Here is a 20,836-nt window from a genome sequence, read left to right on the forward strand (position 1 = left end):
GTAAGTTAAGGATTGCCTTGAAAACAAACCAATAAAAATCATGGAATGTGCATACTAATTTAAATATGAGCATAATCCTAATAAAATATCTGCACAGTACATAAAGTTAAATACATCTAAAATATTTCATTAGAATATTTAACATTTGAAAGTCATAATTTTTAATATCATAAATATTTTTAGTGCAAGTTGTTCCCCCTTTTAATATAAACACTTTTGACCCTATAATTCCCCTGTAACCAAATGTAATATAAAAACAGCACCTTTTCACTTGCATAACTTTCTGTAATACATTCAAACTGAAGACTCAGATGTAGTAAATAACATTATCTCATTATAATGGCACCTGTCAAGGGATGGGATATATTAGACCACAGGTGAACAGTCGGTTCTTAAAAGTGAAAATGGACAAACTGTAAGGATCTGTGCAACTTTGACAAGGGCCAGTGACATGTCTTGTGGGGTGCTCATGGTATGCAGTGGTTAGTACCCACCAAAAGTGGTTTAAGGAGGACAACCGGTTAACCAGTGACCGAGTCAAGGGCACCCAAGGCTCACTGATATGTGTGGGGAGTTAACCCATTTGGTTAAATCCCACAGAAGAGCTACTGCAGCACAAATTGCTTAAAAACTTCATGCTGGCCATGACAGAAAGGTGTCTGAACATACAGTGCATCACAGCTTGTTGTGTATTGGACTATAAAGCCGCAGACTGGTAAGTGTGCCCATGGTGGCCACTGTAAGTGTTTTCAGCCATCGACAGGGGTCATGTGAGCATCAGAACTAGATTATTGAGAAATGGAAGAAAGTGGCCTGGTCTGATGTATTATTTTTTTTCTTTCTTTTTTTAGATCATGCGAACAGCCAGGTGATTCTGCATTGTTTACCTGGCGAAGAGATTGCAGCAGGATGCACTATGGGAAGAAGGCAAGCCAGTGGAGGCAATGTTCTGCTGGGAAAAATTTGGTCCTGGCATTCATGGGAATGTTACTTTGAAATGTGCCACCTACCTAAAGATTGTTGCAGACCATGCACACCCCTTCATGGCAAGTGTGTTTTTTGATGGCAGTGGCCTCTTTCAGCAGGAAAATCTGTCCCATCACACTGCAAAACCTAATGGTTTGAGGAACATGATAAATAGTTCAAGATATTGACTTGGCCTCCACATTTAACAGATCTCAATCTGATCAAGCAACTGTAAGAATAAAAAGTTTGATCCATGGTGTCCACACCTCAGAACTTACAGATATTAAAAGATCTGCTGTATCTATCCTGGTGCCAGATACCAAAGGAAACCTTCAGAGGTTTTTTGGAGTCCATGCCTTGATGGGTCAGAGCAGTTTTGGCAGCATGAGTAGGGCCTACACAATATTAGGCAGGTGATTTTAATTGTGTCGCTGATCTGTGTAAATGATCTGTTGGAAACTCTGATAAACTAAATAAATAAATAGATGAAATATTTCAATATGAAATATCAGTTTATAATGTCGTTTCTGTATGAGACAATTTTCTTCTTGAATGTGTGTTTTAGGATGAGAATATTCATCTTTAAACCTAAAACATATCTAAACTGGCTTGCTCAATGCATGAAATACACATCATAAGCTTCAATAATACAAAAAAGATTATTACAAATTAACTATATTCCCTGTAAAGAATAAAGATTTTCAGATTATTCAGTTTTATAGGAAAATAACACTAAATTAAACACTAAGAGTTTCTGTTAAACTCCTCAAGAACCGTCGAGTTTATTTTTTCAAAAATCCATTGCTGAGTTGAAGATGAAGGGTCACAGCTATTCATAAACACACGCTTGTCCGTTACACTGCAGTCCATGCAACTGTTGCTGACTGGATGATACAGTGACTTGTCCTAGAAGAGCAGAGGATAAAGTAATTAGTTAGAAGAAATTTATTTTATTTACCAAAGACAGTCTACTTTGCTCAGGCTGTCTCTATTATATATGAAAAATAAATTACTCTGAATACATTCACTAGCCATCTTATACAATATTAGTATGTACAATACACAAGTAAAACAAACATTAGGATCTTGCTATTTGAGAGTAATCATTTACAAAGTATCTTATCTACATTTAGAAATAAATGGCAAATATAATAAATTGTATTTAGATAGCACAGTATAAACAATGTCATCTCTATGTTAAAATAGAAAATATACTAAAAAAGCCACTAAAATAAGAGTTGTAGTTTAAAGTAAAAAATAAATAAATAAACCACCATTATAAAATCATAAAAAAGCACACTGAAAGAGCCAAGTTTGCAATGGTCATTTAAAAATAGTCAAAGTTGATGCCTGTTTAGACTGGGGCAGGCCAATGGAGCAAAGGGCCTGATTATGCATTTTAGCCAGCTCTGTCCATGAGAAAACCAGAAAGTTAGAGGATACAGACTGAAGAGAGACAGCCAAAGTGTATGGAGTAAGGAAAGCCCCCAAGATATGTGAGTACAGTAGTAGTAAGACACTTGTATAGGAGGAACAGAACCTTATATTATATACACACAGGGGCTGTATAGGAATACGTTTGTGTATTAGTAAGCATACTTGCAGCACTATTTTGAATGTACTGTAACATCTGGATGGTCTTTTAGGGAAGACCAATTGACAAAGAGTTGTAGTAGTTCAAACAGGATAATATAAAAGCATGGATCAGCTTCTCAGCATCTTATGTTGACAGAGATGATCAGAGTTTGGCTATATTCCTGAGGCGACAGAAACATGTCTTAGACACTGAGGCAGTATGGCTATGAAAAGTAAGAGTGGGTTAAACTTAACACCTAAGTTTGTAACTGTGGAGGATAGTGGAATCATCTTGCCTTTTACTGTAATATGAGTGTGAACTGATTTTTTTATCTAGCATGAAGTACCCACGACAGTGGTTACTGTTTTATCACTGTTTAGTTTCAAACAGTTTTCCCTCATCCAGCACTGGATATCATCCAAGTATGGCAAAAAAAAAACCCAGTAAAGAAAATCCTGCTTTATCTGCTAAATGGGTAGTTAAACAGCAAAGTAGTTGCATGTATTCTTGAAAATGCATAAAGCACCATAGCCACTACAATTATCCATGCCTCAGTGACATGTTTAGCCCATACAAGAAACTTAACCACATCCAAAGGCAACCGGAGAATACTTTCTGCATGTATGGATCCACACTTGTGGGAAAGGGAAAATGACATTATGTTGCTATCAAGGAAGACAAACTAAATTTGTCTAGAGAGCTGCCTGTGCACCTCAATTTTTTTGCGTGTTCATGTTGACTGAGGAAGAGATGCAAACATTGCACAGGAATGTTTTCTACAAGTGGCAGCCTCACCATGAGTGCAAACTGCAAGACAACCATTCAAGTATGAAAGAACAATTACCTGCTTTGTGTGTACATGTAAGCGTTTTCTGAAGTATGCCAAGTGTAGTTAACAGGCTGCACAACTGTCTAACTTACAAGTACATCAATATGCTTGTACTCCAAATACTTCAGAGAAACATACACAGACAACTTTGTGACAAATTTTCAATTAAAAAGTTAAAACAAACCTTACAAGCATAACCTTTTCCTATAAAATATATCCTTCTCTTTTATAGTAAATAATGGTTATTATATAATTACAAGGATCTGACCATATACTATGAACTGCATCTGAAATCCTAATACCTAGCATGTACAGCTGACAGATAACACTTTAAATTTCACAAATATGAATCAGGCGCATATATTCCTAAGCAGTGTATAGGATAAAGCTAAAAGTACAATGCATTTTATTACTACACACATTACATAATACATTCCAGTAGATGGTGCATCACAAACGTTAACACTTAAATGTATACATTTAAATGTTTACATTTACATTTCATGGAGTGGAATCACTTCTGGCATTTGCAGGATTTAAACAGGCAAACTTCTGATTGCCGGCACAGATCCCTAGCCTCAGAGCCACCACTTCTATATACGTAGAAGCATTTAAATATACAACTTATTTATCAATTTCTCATCCTTCTTTTGCACTTAAAGCCATAAGCACTGTGCACCTATCCAATATTACAGTCTTTGTTACATAGACAGCAGGATATGCCTTTACTACTAGTTCTAATGAATCTACATGATCTCGTAAAAGAAAAAAAAAAATGCCTTGTATCTCTCCCACCTATTTGCAGTGTTAATGTAATATGCTAGAGCAAGTTGGTACATTGCAAATCCGACAAATGTAAATGTGGTAGTCCTTTTGGGTTTAAAGGGAATATCAGTGGGACTCTTCTAACTAGTTGAAGGAGTGGAGGAAGAACACACTTTTCAATCTCTCTAGTAAAACTAAAGAATGTATACATTTTATAAGTAAACTAAAGTCCTACTTGGAATCTGCAGTAGTAAAAAAATTGCCAAGTCTAATTAAATTTACTATTTCACCATAACCACATTTTAACATTTTGCACTTACATCCAGCAATGTGAGGTATAAATTAGAACACTCTAGACGAGAACAGGCCATTCAGCCCAACAAAGCTTGCCAGTCCTATCCACTTTAAGTGTCGCAAGACAGACTCTCAACCTCTGTCAGTGTTGCATTATTCTGCACTTTCATCTTTCAATGCTATGTCTCCTTCAGACACATTAGCAAAGACTTCTTCTGGTGTCAAAATTACACTTGGCAGCAAAGAGGTGATAATTTGAATTTGACCAGTCTCATTTTTGTTACAGACAGAGTGATATACTAAGTTGGGTCCACTGAATAGCTGTGTAATACGTTCTTGCAGAATTGATTGTTAAACACCACAGCAGTTTTGTAGAATGGAAATTTTGTAAACGAAAACAAAATAAAGAGGGCAAAACCATAACAAGAATTGACAGGACTTTTTACTAAAAATTACAAGAATAATCGCCAGAAAAAAACCCCCCACTAAGACTAGGAATCAAATCAAGAATTGGGAAGCTAGGAGTCACTGACCAAAGAATATAAGATCAAGACTAACACTGTTTAAGGCTTAAATCTGTAATCTCAAGACACAGCTGAAGCGTTGAGTTACATGGTGGAATGTTCATGGAGTGACAAGTGCAGCCTCTTGGGAGGCTTGGCCTTGTAATGTATGTCAAGCAACTAATGGCCTTGTAATGTATGTCAAGCAACTAATCAATAAGATGCCGAGAGCCTAAAATGACATTGACACACTTAAAATGAAATAAAGAAAATATTAATCTTTCATAAACAAAATAAATCTGAAACACACAGTCATGTCCTTTAAAAACAATACTAAGCATATTTACAACTAGGCCACACAAAAAAAAAAAAAAATAAATGGCATTGAGATGTCCAAGGTTTACCCATTTGGAAAAGGATTAGGCTGGAAGTTGTATACTAACTCTCCTCCAGCTGCACGAATGGCTTAGCTGAGCAGGAAGACTGAACTGACATGAAATGACCCCAGAAGAAGCAAATGTCATGTCAGCTTCAAGACTGTCATGCAGCCATTCATAAGCACACTACTTACTGAATTTCTGCAGTAAACTGTGAAAACAATTTCAAGATCTTATTTAATCATGCTGGCTAACAGAACAGCGTTATCATCAGCACAGTTTTTTGGAAATGTGATGACAAATTCATGTTGTGGCAGATTCTGCTATAACCATTGGTAAATGGATTGCATTCCTACATTTTTTAGATGGATAAGAGAGAGGAAATATATAGCAATAGCTTTCCTATAGTGAGCAGGACATCAAGGAGTTTGAGGAAGTCTGTCTCCTTGGTAATATTACAGCCATTACAGTTCCCCCTAACCACTTCTCCCATGTTAACATTTACCTAAGAATGATAAATTGTCTGCAGCTTGATCAAAATTCTACAGCAAGAGCCTAATCAAAAGAAAAAACAAAGATTATCTGAATAGATTTCATTAGTCTTAGTATTTTATATTGGCTGTATGTGAGCTTTAGGTTTGACTTTAAAATCTAAAAAAGAAAAGAATGTTTAGAGTCTTATATATAATTAATGACCCCCACTCCTCCATACTTAATTGTTATCTTGGATCCGTGAACACTGGTTTAATTAATAATCCAAGGGCCAAGTATAAAGGAGCTGGAGATGTGGCCTTTTGTGTATGGTTACCCAAAATCTGAAACACTTAACTGATAGCAGATACGCCAGGCTAATAATGTGGACTAAAAACCCACAATTTTAATTTGGCCGTTTCATGATTCATCCTTACACTAGTTGTAATAGACTATGATTGCCACTGCAGTATCATATACTTTAAAGAACTGGATTAGTCACTAACCACTGCTTTTCAGTTTTCCTATTCTATTTCAAGTACTCTGCAGCTGCCTGTGATGCAGGAAAGAATGATGAAAATGACATATGATTTTTTTTTTTTTTTTTAATATGGAAGCGCAGTGTTTCCCTCTAGAAAATTTTTATAAGAGGGTCGCACTGGTTACAGATTCTAGAAGTAGAAATAAATGTGAAGAACATTGTTTTTTTTTTTAACAACAAAATGAAATACACAATTTTTATACTGAATCACATATGCAAAGGGCATACCCACAAAAAATGCATACAACTTTTTAACGGAATCACATTTTGTATCTTTTTATAATAAATAAAAGGTCAGAATACTCATTGGCTTTGCAATATAAGTTAACATAGTAAAGACTGAGAATTGGGGAAATAGGTTTGCTTGAAGTAAGAGATCATATTAATGCTTAAAGGCAGTGTCAAATTTATGTCTCGAAACAACTTTCAACAAGGTGTAGAAGGAAGGCATGTCATATTTAAGGGCTGCAGGTTCTAAAATCTCACATCTTTGCAATAATTTACTTCAGGACTAGATACCACAATGCCGCTACACTCAATTCCCCCTCCCCTTGGAGTTTGCACCTATTACTGGGGCAAGCAGTCAAGATTAGTGGGTAGCACAACTAATAAATTTGAAAGTTGGGGAAACATTGAAGCATTACGTTGGATAAATGCTGCCATATTCATGCAAGGTAGCACAACCAGAGAAGTCTGGGTGGTCCTTTATCTTTGGAACCCCTGAAAAGTAAGTTCATACCAAAAAAAACAAAACAAATTTTTTAAAGAAAATGCTCCATCACTAATGAAAAGTATTTTGCTCACTGTGTTAATCTCCATACCATAGTCCAGCAAACCCCACAGTCCACATTATTTACACTCACTTCTTGCCCGTCTGTATTGTTTCTGTACATTTTATAGAATGATGGAATTTCCTGCTATACTGCATTCAAACATTTTGCATATCATTGCAGATAAAAACAGAGTGACTTTGAAAATATTATAATTGTTACACATGTTGCCAACTTGAACCAATTCATCCTAACAGCTCTGTGGCTCTTCACTAATTTAGCAGATTGAGCTTAAATCAGACAATTAAGACTTTCTTTTTTACACCTGGGTTATTTATTGAAGTATTAATTTAGTTAACAATAGGCTACCAGCAATTGGCCTATTTACAAAAACAAAAGAAAAAGAAAAGCAGAAACAGATTTTTGTTTCCATCCATTTTTATTGAATTTAGGTACTTTAAGTATGCAGTATTAATTTCAGTTAAGTTTTCATTTTTACTCAGATTTTAGGACTGTTGCTATTTCATTTAACACAATTCCATTTACTTTACCATTTCAGTTACATTTAAATGCGGAAAACCCAGTGGGATTAACATGGTTTTGTTTTATTCTTTTGTATCCTTTTACTACGAGTGCCACTATTATAAAAATAAATGCACTTGTTTTGTTATCTTTGTCTTCCTTGTAATTTTCCTCCAGGGGCTCATTCTTCTCTTTGCACACAGGAGTGAACACATCTTTCCACAGAAAAAGGATGCAATTTAACTAGAAATTCTTCAACTTAGCCCGGGCTAAAGATCAAAAATCCAAGAAGTGCCAATACACCCAAACGTTTCTGTGGGGGAGCTTGACATGGTGCGGGAGTGGTTTGGGGGGTTGGGGCATTGTGCTTTTAACCCAGCCAGATATTCCCCCTTGCAGCCAGGCCGGTCCTGCTTCAACAGCCTTTGTAATGTACAACAGCAGCTTCAGTTTGATCTGTCACATTACCTATATATCCCTGCTTCTGCAGCTTCCTCTTTCAACATTCTTATGTTAGGCATTTGATCCAATATCTTTACCCCATCCATTCTATACATTTAGCAGCCTCTCTATGTACCTCTTCCAAATAATTCTGTAGCAATTTGTTAATATCAGAGGTTTTTGAATCATATACTGCTCGATACCTGTTATAAGCAAATTTACTTCTTTTAGATCTCGTGGAACTTTCAGATCATGTATTTTCCTTTTCTTTTCCATCTGTACAAAAACTCATCTACCACCAGATCCTATTATAATATATATTTTTATTAAAACAAATGTAGTTTATCCTCTACATCTTTTTGCTCCTCCTTAAAAACAATCATGCACTTAACACCATCTGATTCACATATTACATTTTTTTCCTGCACAGATTACTGCACATTGCACTATACTTGTCCTCAATAATTTTACAGTAAAGCCCCACAAACCTCCTCATACCCATAAGTACAATTATTTTACCATGGCACACATGATATTGCCAATAACAATTTCCTCTCTTTGACAGACACTTCTACTAACCTGTGGGTCATGTTCTTCAAATCTGATTCATCATTTGTTTATTGATATTAGAAAATACAATATATTCACTTTCTCTATTTTATAACCACACGCAAGGTCTCACACTGTGAATTCAACTTCTGTGCTATCATTCCCAATCAGTGATCTCGCAATACCAGAATTTTTGTATTTGATACCAATACCAGTGAAATTCTACGATATTCAATACCTTCTGACAACATGACAAAAACAAAAATCGTATATGATTTCTTTTATTAAAGTACTTCCATTATTATAGTGAACAATATTGTGCCGTTTCTGTAATAAAAAATATACAAATACTAACAGAAACCACAGGTTTAAAATACTAGTATATCTATCAAGTAGTTACCCGACTATCCATTAAGTAAACTAATCTTATCATTTATAAATATCAAAATACAATGCAGGGCTTGAATGTAAATGAGAGGCAGAGGTAAGGATTCGTCTAAAGTAACAAAAGATGGGCCGGGGGGTGTTAATCTTGGGGGACTTCAGGATAGGGTTTAAAAAGAATATTATCATCTTAAACTACCCGATTTATCTATACATGTGCACATTCTAAATTTATTCTGACATTTTCTGTCCAGTAAATGAAAATTACTGCTTACAATCCATATTATGTAAAAATATAAAACATTATATTACATATGCTGATTAATTAGTTAATTCCAAGATAATTCAGGATATTTCCATTTAAACGAACTCTTAAAAGCTGTTTTGTAATAATTCAGTTTTAACGTGTGGTTTGGCAGTGAACCACTCTGTTAAGTTTATAACATTTGGTACTGTAAGATTTTATATTTGCAGCATTAGCTGGTTATAAATAGAATAATATTTGATGGATGAGTCAAATTAATTCAAATTTCAAGTGTTGTAAAGTCATGTTGCATTGAATTTTCAAATATGACCCAACTTTGTCTGAACTTTAAAGCTTCCTGTGTGAAATCAAACTTGTCAGTTTGGCATTTACCCTTTTTTTTCCAGAACTCCTATTAAACAGCCGTTGTTTTGATGTTTTCAAGGTTTCTTATATGAGTGATCACATTCTTTTATTGCTTATAACTGTGTACAAATCCAGAATTAAAAAAAATAACTTGGGCTGTGGTTAAATAAACTGAATTTGTAAGTATGAGTAAGTATTACATTCTTCAACATACCTTTCACATACAATGAGGTATGCTTTCACTTATGGGTTATACTAATAAACGGTAGTTTGCCTTCAAAAGCCAAATGAAAGACATATTCAATGTTTCTGATTCAGCTTTAAAATTGAAGTATGCCATTTTAGTTGTCCTGCTAACTGCATATTCAGAGTTTATGCATTACTGTTAACACAGTACATGCTGTATTAATATGGAGACGTACCTTGTCCATTCAAAACATTGAAAACCTAAATACATTTTTTGCGTTTTAAAAATTAGAACAACTTGTGCTATTACAGCTGTAGACATGCCAAAAAGACACTTTGTTTGAGCCTTTATTATAGGTTTACTTGCTGGAACTTTTGTTAGTGCTGCCAGTCCTCCTACATCCTTATATGCGTGACTGTGGATGCATGATATCCCACCTCCTGGACATTGAAGTGGACGTGCTGTTTAGAAAATGGACGGATGCTTAGACTGAAGTGCTCATTACAATTTGAGAATGAATGCAAAGCCTCATTTCATTTATCAGGGATGTAAAGGACACTATTAAAAGTGATGAATCTTGTTACCTTCTTTACCTCCTCTCACAAATGTGTGGCAACACAAGTTAAACAATTACACCTCATTTTATCAGTAATGTTATTTAGCTTTCAGAGCATGCACAAATCTATTTCTGAACTAATTCCACAATGGGGGTAAAAGTGGCAATAACAGGAACCTGTGTGCCTGTGTGTGTGTGTTTTGCCTATTTTCCTATGTGAACACAAAGCATTTCCAGACTTGACCTCAGTTGTTTTTCTTTTATGTTGTGCTGTAGCATCACCACTGACAACCATTTTTATATGTAGTTTTTACTCAGTTTTTTGCCTTCTGTAATTTGTCTACTTGCAGATATGAATGAGTGCAGTACCAACTTTCTCGGTACTACTACTATTATAAAAAAGCTAGTACCATCACATTTTCAGAACTTTGATACTGGATTAGAACTGAAGTACTGGTTCTAGTGTCCTTTCTATTCCCAATGAGTATTACCTGACCTTCACCTTTTCATTTTGTTTTCTGCATGCAACATATCCCTTTTCTCTTGGTTTGCTGACTTATTATCCTAATAGACATATTAGAATCCAAATCTCATTATCTCCATCTTACATACCATAACCTTCTACTCATTCTGAGCACTCTATCTAAACTACCAACAGACCCTTCAGGCTTTATGCCAAGAAGTGAACAATACAGTAAAGGTCAACCTCATGACAGCAAACACAGCAAATGTTTTTAGGAGAAAGTGGAGCTTCCTCAGAGATCTGTTTTAAGAAATGGAAGTGCTGATGTAACCGTATGTGACAGGCTGACATAAGAGCTCCATGAGTTGAGAGAGAAGTCTTGTACTGGTGATGAAAAACAACGTTGAATTTAAAGAGAATTTGAACTACAAAGCCTGCTTAAAAAGTGATAGGCTTGAACATTTACTGTCAAGTGTATGGTTATACAGACTTTTAATCAGTGGAACTCTTTAGACTACTGGATTTAGACTAGTTGGTGGGTGGCAAGCAAGACTTTTGTGCCTGTTGTGTGTGTGTGTGTGTGTGTGTATGAGAGAGAGAGAGAGAGAGACATAGACACAAAAACTGAAAATTGATATTAGGTACAGTGGGATGCAAAAGTTTGGGCAACCTTGTTAATAGTCATTATTTTCCTGTATAAATCGTTGGTTGTTACGATAAAAAATGTCAGTTAAATATATCATATAGGAGACACACACAGTGATATTTGAGAAGTGAAATGAAGTTTATTGGATTTACAGAAAGTGTGCAGTAATTGTTCAAACAAAATCAGGCAGGTGCATAAATCTGGGCACCGCTGTCATTTTATTGATTCCAAAACTTTTAGAACTAATTATTGGAACTCAAATTGGCTTGGTAAGCTCAGTGACCCCTGACCTACATACACAGGTGAATCCTATAATGAGAGAGTATTTAAGGGGGTCAATTGTAAGTTTCCCTCCTCCTTTAATTTTCTCTGAAGAGTAGCAACATGGGGGTTACAAAACAACTCTCAAATGACCTTAAGACAAGGATTGTTCACCATCATGGTTTAGGGGAAGGATACAGAAAGCTGTCCCAGAGATTTAAGCTGTCTGTTTCCACAGTTAGGAACATATTGAGGAAATGGAAGACCACAGGCTCAGTTCAAGTTAAGGCTCGAAGTGGCAGACCAAGAAAGATTTTGGATAGACAGAAGCGACGAATGGTGAGAACAGTTAGAGTCAACCCACAGACCAGCACCAAAGACCTACAACATCATCTTGCAGCAGATGGAGTCACTGTGCATCGCTCAACCATTCGCGACTTTACACAAGGAGATGCTGTATGCGAGAGTGATGCAGAGAAAGCACAAACAGAGCCGCTTGAGGTATGCTCAAGCACATTTGGACAAGCCAGCTTCATTTTGGAATAAGGTGCTGTGGACTGATGAAACTAAAATTGAGTTATTTGGGCATAACAAGGGGCGTTATGCATGGAGGAAAAAGAACACAGCATTCCAAGAAAAACACCTGCTACCTACAGTAAAATATGGTGGTGGTTCAATCATGCTATGGGGTTGTGTGGCCAATGCAGGGACTGGGAATCTTGTCAAAGTTGAGGGACGCATGGATTCCACTCAGTATCAGCAGATTCTGGAGACCAATGTCCAGGAATCAGTGACAAAGCTGAAGCTGCGCCGGGGCTGGATCTTTCAACAAGACAACGACCCGAAACACTGCTCAAAATCCACTAAGGCATTCATGCAGAGGAACAAGTACAACGTTCTGGAATGGCCATCTCAGTCCCCAGACCTGAATATAATTAAAAATCTGTGGTGTGAGTTAAAGAGACCTGTCCATGCTCGGAAGCCATTAAACCTGAATGAACTAGAGATGTTTTGTAAAGAGGAATGGTCCAAAATACCTTCAACCACAATCCAGACACTCATTGGAACCTACAGGAAGCGTTTAGAGGCTGTAATTTCTGCAAAAGGCGGATCTACTAAATATTGATTTCATTTCTTTTATGTGGTGCCCAAATTTATGCACCTGTCTGATTTTGTTTGAACAATTATTGCACACTTTCTGTAAATCCAATAAACTTCATTTCACTTCTCAAATATCACTGTGTGTGTCTCCTATATGATATATTTAACTGACATTTTTTATTGTAACAACCAACGATTTATACAGGAAAATAATGCCTATTAACAAGGTTGCCCAAACTTTTGCATCCCACTGTATCAGCTGAGGGATTACTTTGAAATCAGGGAACACTAACTTCAGAGGCATGACGAATGAAGACATTTGCAGATTGTGTCGTCAGTTTCTTTGAGAGTAAATGGAATGTTTATGCAAAGCTGCAGGAAAAGCTAATCATGGATTAGAAGGCAGTTATTAGGTTGCTTTTTTTCTTGACATAAAGTAAGATAAAGTCATGCATTTATTTTTAGCATAGCTTAACCTAATATTAACCTTAAAAAAAGGTGCAGATGCAGTAAGTTGTGTATAGAAAACAAAACTGAGGTAAGTTGGAGATGAGGAGTGAGTTGTGAAAAACAACTTCTGGTGCAACCAAAAAAAAAAAACACACACACACACACCTCCCTAAGGATGTAGAAGATAGTAGAAAGTTAGAAAGTGGAGGTAAGGAGCAACACATTAACCTGGATAAATCATGACTATGGTAGTCAAACCATCCTATTTTCTGGATGGATGAACAGACAGACAGACAAGATTCTGAATACAGAAAAATCCATGCCATGCACCACCATCAGAAGAAAATGGCTGCTTGCACCTCAATGGTCGCAGATAAATCAAACCATAATATAAGGAATCATAACCATGTGACCTTAAAAGCAATTTTGTGACACAACATTTCTTGTAAAAGGTGTCTTTCTTTATAGATTTACTATACATTAACACACATTACTGATCTAAACAGAGCAGATTTAAGGACATATCTCCACCTCTCCAGGGTCTCCTCAACCTGCTCCCTGTTCTCGCTACAGATCACAATGTCATCAGCAAACATCATAGTCCAAGTCTTGTTCTGTTGCCAACCATACTTATAAAACACTTTATATTAAACAGTGTATTTTTTTTATCAAATTAACCAAGTTCTGATTAAACAGGCCATTTGTCATATTCCATTACCTCCTATATATCATTAACTGAACATTTGAGTCATCCTTTGTTACTTTATTGTATTTATTGTAAAGCACTTTGGGCACAGCATTCCTAGGTTGCTTTAAATGTGCTATATAAATACATTTGACATTGACCAAAAAAATCGTAGAAACGAATTTCTCAATACTTTCTCATAACACATGGCATATACCGATGGTAAGATAATAGATTTGTCAATTTACTTTAAAGACAAGCTTGGTTAAAAAAAAAAGTAATCATCAGCATGAAAACACTAATCTCACCTTTCTGTACCTCCACAACTGGTTGCCTTTCATTCCATGGCAGTCATATAACGTTACTGGACTATTATTGGAAATTGCATCAAAACACACTTTTTTTGTATGTAGTGGATCCCCTACACGTATATCTTCACGCCAACCGAATGTAAAGATCTAAAATGACAACCAATCATCACAAAAAATATCATTAGTACTATTGTCAGAAAGCAGCACACAGAAAAATTATTTGTTTAAGGGAATAATTAAGATATCAATGAACAAATTAAGTATAAAAGGAAAATAAACTTTTAATGGTAAATTTTCACACCTGACCATGATTCCAACCAGTGTCACCCCTTCCCTTCAGGCACACTTCAATCTTGATTGGGGAACCAGAGACACTTTGCTTGCTTTCTATGCACATGAGTGTGCCAACATTGCGGATCTGTAAGGTACAAACATGTGACTCAAAAAATATCTAACATTCTTAATGATACTTTGTCTAGTCCTTGAAGCCTTATAGTGCTTGAACAGTGCTTAATGCACATTCTTCTCTTATACAATCTCAGATTTATCAGCGCAGATATGCACAATGCAGCTCTACCAAAATAAGAAAAATAAATTAATAAACAAACTATTTTCTAGCACTAAATTTAAAACTTTGTAGGCCATAAACTTCTCTCTCAGTTATTTCATAAAAAAGTTTAAAATAGCTCATCAGTAATGAAAATTTGTGCTATGAGCTCCTCATAAGAATGGTTTCTACATTGGGTTCAGTGATGCTGGGACAGGCACTGGCTACCCGCAATCAAACTGGACAAGTAGATAAAAAGACAGACGGATGGATTCATAAAAATATACATTTTTATATGATTATTTTCATAGACTTTACTTTTTGAAGCTTAAGGAAATAAGGCATGGACTTGTGGTTGGAATAATGAGGAGAGAAAAAAATGCATGTAGACACACAATATTAGCTCTCTCTCTTTCCTATTTTTATTGTTCTACTGTATATACACATCTACATTATATACTGTGATAGACGGCCGGCAGTTCAATCCGGCCGGGATGTCCCAGAGCTAAAAGGATGGAGAAAAGCAGCATTTCCAGAACACTGCCTCCCCCAGGATGCTAAGTGGCAGCTCCCCGGACGGTAAATGTACCCCAGATTCCCTCAGGGCATCATGGGACATGGAGTCCATTTTCTCAGCCGTGTTGGGTGCCGTGGGTGCAACCAGGGGGAGCTCATAAAGGACCTGGGGACTCCTACTTTTCTTATAACCTGGAGGTACTTCAGAGTCAAAAGCCCACAGTACTTCCAGGCTATTCGAAGACAGATGATGTGGCGTTTGACCAGAAAGAAGAGAACAAACACTTCCGGGTCAAAGACTATTTAAAGGACTGATGCAGACGCAGCAGGCTGAGCCAGAGTTGGGAGGTTGGGTGATGAAGCTGCTGGGAATGGAGGATTGTTATTGTTGAATAATGATTATTGATTATTGTTTTATTGTTAATTGCGGCATGTGTGGTGCTTTGGGCACTATATTTAAGAAAATATTAAATATTATACTTGGTGCTTTTTACAATTGTGTCTTGGACATCTGTCTGGTGGGTTTCACGGGGCAACAGCGCCTCTAGCGTCCACAATACTCACAGATGTGACCTGCTAATATGCAGTCATAATGAATGTGTTAAATCACATCCCAACAAGCCCATTCACTACAACCAAGACCTTGCTTTCATTTTTGCTATTCACATTTTTTGGAATTGAAAATCAATATATGTTGTACCTTTTTTTTAACCTACATTTTTTTTGTTTAGTTCATTGTTTTTAAGCTTATTATTCATGGATTGAAATACAGTTTTTTTTTTTTACTTTCCACCTTTCCAGCAGAATTAGACAGTTCTAACACTTGTGCATTTGTAATGTACATTGTATTTTTTGTTTTAATTTTAAACACGGGGCGAAGTGGTGGCTCTGAGGCTAGGGATCTGCGTTGGTATCCCGAAGGTTGCTGGTTCAAATCCCCGTCACTGCCAAAAGAGATCCTACTCTGCTGGGCCCTTAACCTTCAATTGCTCCAGTGGCGCTGTACAATGTCTGACCCTGGCTCGGACCCCAAGGGTATGCTAAAACTAACAAATTCCTAATACGAGAAATTGTATAAGGTGAAATAAAGAACAAAAAAAAAAAAACACCCAATTCATTGGGATACTGGACAAGCATTAGAATCAACCATACAGAAAAAGTCTTAACTTAAAAATTATCTGGTTCTATTTGAGAGCCAGAAAAATGGGCACACAGGAATTGTTTTGAAGGCTCACGCTCACATCAAAGAACTAATTTAATGGCATTAAATAAAGAAGAGTTAACTAAATTAATGTGCAAAAGGTATAAGGGAACATATTCTAAATAGTGCTGTTAGATACCTGGCTTAAAACTCTAAGAACTGGATGCTAATCATTTGTACTTTACAATATCACTATCTTCACAAGATAATATAGCTATTATCTATTAGGTCTGACATGGAGTGCCCCCCCCCCCAAATGTAAGATGGAATTCCCAGTGCAGACAGTGTTTTAGGTAAGTGGGAGAACAGATTGTATAATAGTTTGTAATTACAAGTAGGCATTACACCTTTACATTACATAAGTATGTTCTATGTTAAATATCTCAAGGCTGTTCATAATGCCAAGGTAGAGTACAATTTTAAACTATTTTCTTCACATATACCAAAGACGAGCATGTTAGATTAACTGACAAATCTAAGCTGAACCTACATTATGCGTGTCTGTGAACTACAAATTACAGTACTCCTGCCATCTCCAGGGCTAGTACCTGTGTCAGAATAGGCCACAAAACCTCATAACATCGGATAAATTAACTGGATAACTATGGAAAATAACAAAACAAAAGACACAAAACAAAATTGATGCAGCCATTTTCACAAGATAGCCATAATCAAAACCAAGTATATTATATATACAGTATTAAACACATATATTTAAAGAGTTGATACAAACCTCACCCCATGCTGCGGCAGGGGGCTCTACGGGTGGGTAGTGCTTAGGCAAGTCCCAAGCCACCTCTGTCATAAACCATTTAAAGCTTCTACAGTTTAGAGTGTTTCTTAACTCCTTCTGGGATGTCACATCTCCAGCTGAAAGATGCCTATATTCAGGTCGACGTTGGTAAATATACTCGGCATACTCATCCATCCAAACTTCTGCCACTCGCTTTAGATTCTGCAAAAACAGAGAGCTCAATGAATAATAAATTCAGTAGCTCCCTGTGGAAAATTTTATTCGCAATCAAAAATTAATAATATGAAAACTCTCAAATAAAGATTCACTTTTTGATTAATATTAATACTGCAAGTAATTGTTAGAATTGCATGTAGAATTTTTGCACCCAGACAATTTTAAGAATGTTAATCAGTTTTCATAAAAAAAAGTTTTATTGTGCCTTAAACAGCCATATGGAAAAGTTTGGGAACCCCTCTTAATTCTTTGGATTTTTGTTTATCATTGGCTGCGCTTTCAAAGTAGCAACTTCCTTTTAATATATGACATGCTTTATGGAAACAGTAGTATTTCAGCAGTCACATTAAGTTTATTGGATTAACAGAAAATATGCAATATGCATCATAACAAAATTAGGAGTATAAATTTGGGCACACCAACATAGATATTAGATCAATACTTAGTTGAGCCTACTTATGCAAATATAACAGCCTCTAGACACCTTCTATAGCCTTTAATGAGTGTCTGGATTCTGGATGGAGGTATTTTTGACCATTCTTCCATACAAAATCTCTCCAGTTCAGTTACATTTGATGGCTGCCGAGCATGGACAGCCTGCTTCAAATCATCCCATTGATTTTGAATGATATTCAAGTCAGTGGACTGTGACGGCCATTCCAGAGCATTGTACTTCTCCCTCTGCACGAATGCCTTTGTAGATTTCGAACAGTGTTTTGGATCATTGTCTTGTTGGAATATCTAACCCTTGCGTAACTTCAACTTTGTTACTGATGCCTGAACATTATCCTGAAGAATTTGTTGATATTAGGTTGAATTCATCCGACCCTCGACTTTAACAAGGGCCCCAGTCCCTGAACTAGCCACACAGCCCCACAGCATGATGGAACCTCCACCAAATTTGATAGTAAGTAGCAGGTGTTTTTCTTGGAATGTGTTGTTCTTCTTCCGCCAGGCAAAGTGCTTTTTGTTATGACCAAATAACTCAATTTTTGTCTCATCAGTCCAAAGCACTTTGTTCCAAAATGAATCTGGCTTGTCTAAATGAGCATTTGCATACAACAAGTGACTCTGTTTGTGGTGTGAGTGAAGAAAGGGCTTCTTTCTCATCACCCAACCATACAGATGTTATTTGTGCAAACTGCGCTGAATTGTAGAATGATGTACAGATACACCATCTGCAGCCAGATGTTCTTGCAGGTCTTTGGAGGTGATCTGTGGGCTGTCTGTAAACATTCTCACAATCCTGCGCATATGCCGCTCCTGGATTTTTCTTGGCCTGCCAGACCTGGGTTTAACAGCAACTGTGCCTGTGGCCTTCCATTTCGTGATTCCATTCATTGCAGTTGAAACTGACAGTTTAAACCTCAGAGATAGCTTTTTGTAGTTTTCCTCTAAACCATGATACTGAACAATCTTTGTTTTCAGAAGATTTGAGAGTTGCTTTGAGGATCCCATGCTGTCACTCTTCAGAGGAGAGTCAAAGGGAAGCACAACTTGCAATTGACCACCTTAAATACCTTTTCTCATGATTGGACACACCTGTCTATGAATTTCAAGGCTTAACGAGCTAATCCAACCAATTTGGTGTTGCAAAATTACAAGGGGACCCACATTTGTGCACAGCCAATTTTTCACATTTGATTTAATTTCATACAACTAAATACGGCTTCACTAAAAATCTTTGTTCAGAAAACACCCCAGTACTCATATGTTTCTAGGAAATGAAAGACATACCACTGTCTTTTTTGTTGAAAGTAGAGTAAATTAGTATGCAGGCTGAGAGAGGTTCCCAAACTTTTTCATATGACTGTATATAGTTCAACTGTGCATTGTGAGATATTTTATCATGATGGTTATTGTCATTGGTCTCAGTGGTGCAGCTCAACTACAGTATGTTTAGAGCAAACTGTGTAGAGTACAAGACAAAGAAGGTTATGCGCAGTTCTGATCTTCAGGCTACAAATAAAACTCACCAGCTTTAAAAAAAAAAAAAAAGTCCTGAAAAGGATGTCTAGGTTAATTCCAGGACTGAAGGTGAAAAGTAATGAGGAAAGTTTAAACAAAAGGAGATTAAGAGGCGACATGACTGAAGTGTTTAATATTATGAAAGAAATTATTACAGTTAAATTTAGTCAGGTACTTTAGAAAAAAAAAAGTTGAACAAGAATGGAAGGACACAGATGGAAAGTGGCAAACATTTTCACAAACATTAGGACGTTTTTCTTCATACAGAGGATCACGGATTCATGTAATAAGTTTCCAATTAGTGTGGTAGACAGCAGGACTTTAGTGAACTCCAAAACTTGATGCTATTTTGGTGGAATTAAGTGGATAGGATTGGCAAGCTTTATTTTGCTGAATGCCCTGCTCTTGTTAAAAGCACAAGTTTCTAATATTCTTTAGGGAGCTTCAAAATTTGACTTGGTTATTTTGGAGTAATTAAGCACATAGGATTAGTATGCTTTGTTGGGCTGAATGGTCTGTTCTCATCAAAAGTTTTCTAGTGTTCCAGAGAATGCTTAAACATCTTGCAATAACCCCATCCATTCATTCATTTTCTGATTGGGTATTGAATTTGCCATTGCTGGTAATTTTTTTTTCTCGCCAGAAGTATGCCATATAAGGTAGGAACTCATTGTGAATAAGACATGCTTTTATTACAATGTTCAAGAAGACTGTCAAACTCAGTTGTGTAATTTGGAGTCACTTGTTAAGTACCAAGTTGTGGCCAAAACAATGTGTCAAATTGACATCCTATGACTGTGACGTCAACCTGTCCTTCTCAAAATAAATAAAAAGCAATGCATACATATATACTCAATGGTCATTTTATTTAGTACACCTATATAGTAGTGGGTAGTATTTGCTCCTAGAATAAACTGAATTTTCTGAGGCATAGATTTTACCTGATGTTAGAAAATGTTGACACAACACTAATTCACAATTCCAGCAACTTATGGCCAAAGAATCTGCAAATCTCTCATTTAAGTCATTTTAAAGGTGCTCTATTAGGCAGATATGAAGAGTGTGCAAGCCACCAAGGAAAACTGAAATCACTGTCAAGTTCAGAAAACCAGTTTGAATCGATGCATGATTTGTCACATGGTAAATTATTCACTTGAAAAAGGGTAGACTGGGAGGAAAGGATGCACATGGTCAACAACACTATGTATGGTGTGGCATTTGATTGATACTCACTTTGTATTATTAGGTCTATAATGTGCCAATAAAAACAAAAAAACTGTTCATGCTCTTTCCGAACCTCTCCCAAGCATAAAGCAGCAAATATTAAAATCTGTCAGACAAGGCAAAGATCAAATCTTCAATCAGCCTTTATTGTG

At 36.4% G+C, this 20,836-nt stretch overlaps 1 protein-coding gene across 1 annotated transcript in view; it reads right to left on the reverse strand.

Moving 5' to 3' along the window:
• Nucleotides 1-1,011: 1,011 nt before the first annotated feature.
• Nucleotides 1,012-20,836, reverse strand: part of LOC120542097 (polypeptide N-acetylgalactosaminyltransferase 10-like) — a 106,838-nt gene continuing 87,013 nt past the window's right edge. Inside the window, exons 9-12 of the mRNA XM_039774256.1 lie at nucleotides 17,256-17,477; nucleotides 14,560-14,676; nucleotides 14,256-14,405; nucleotides 1,012-1,872 (exon numbers count right to left, since the gene is read on the reverse strand). Coding sequence (XP_039630190.1) covers nucleotides 1,711-1,872; nucleotides 14,256-14,405; nucleotides 14,560-14,676; nucleotides 17,256-17,477 — 651 coding nt within the window. The 3' untranslated portion in view covers nucleotides 1,012-1,710. The remainder of the gene's footprint in view (nucleotides 1,873-14,255; nucleotides 14,406-14,559; nucleotides 14,677-17,255; nucleotides 17,478-20,836) is intronic.

This window comes from Polypterus senegalus, chromosome 13 (assembly GCF_016835505.1).
Source record: "Polypterus senegalus isolate Bchr_013 chromosome 13, ASM1683550v1, whole genome shotgun sequence".
NCBI classification, from domain to species: domain Eukaryota; kingdom Metazoa; phylum Chordata; class Cladistia; order Polypteriformes; family Polypteridae; genus Polypterus; species Polypterus senegalus.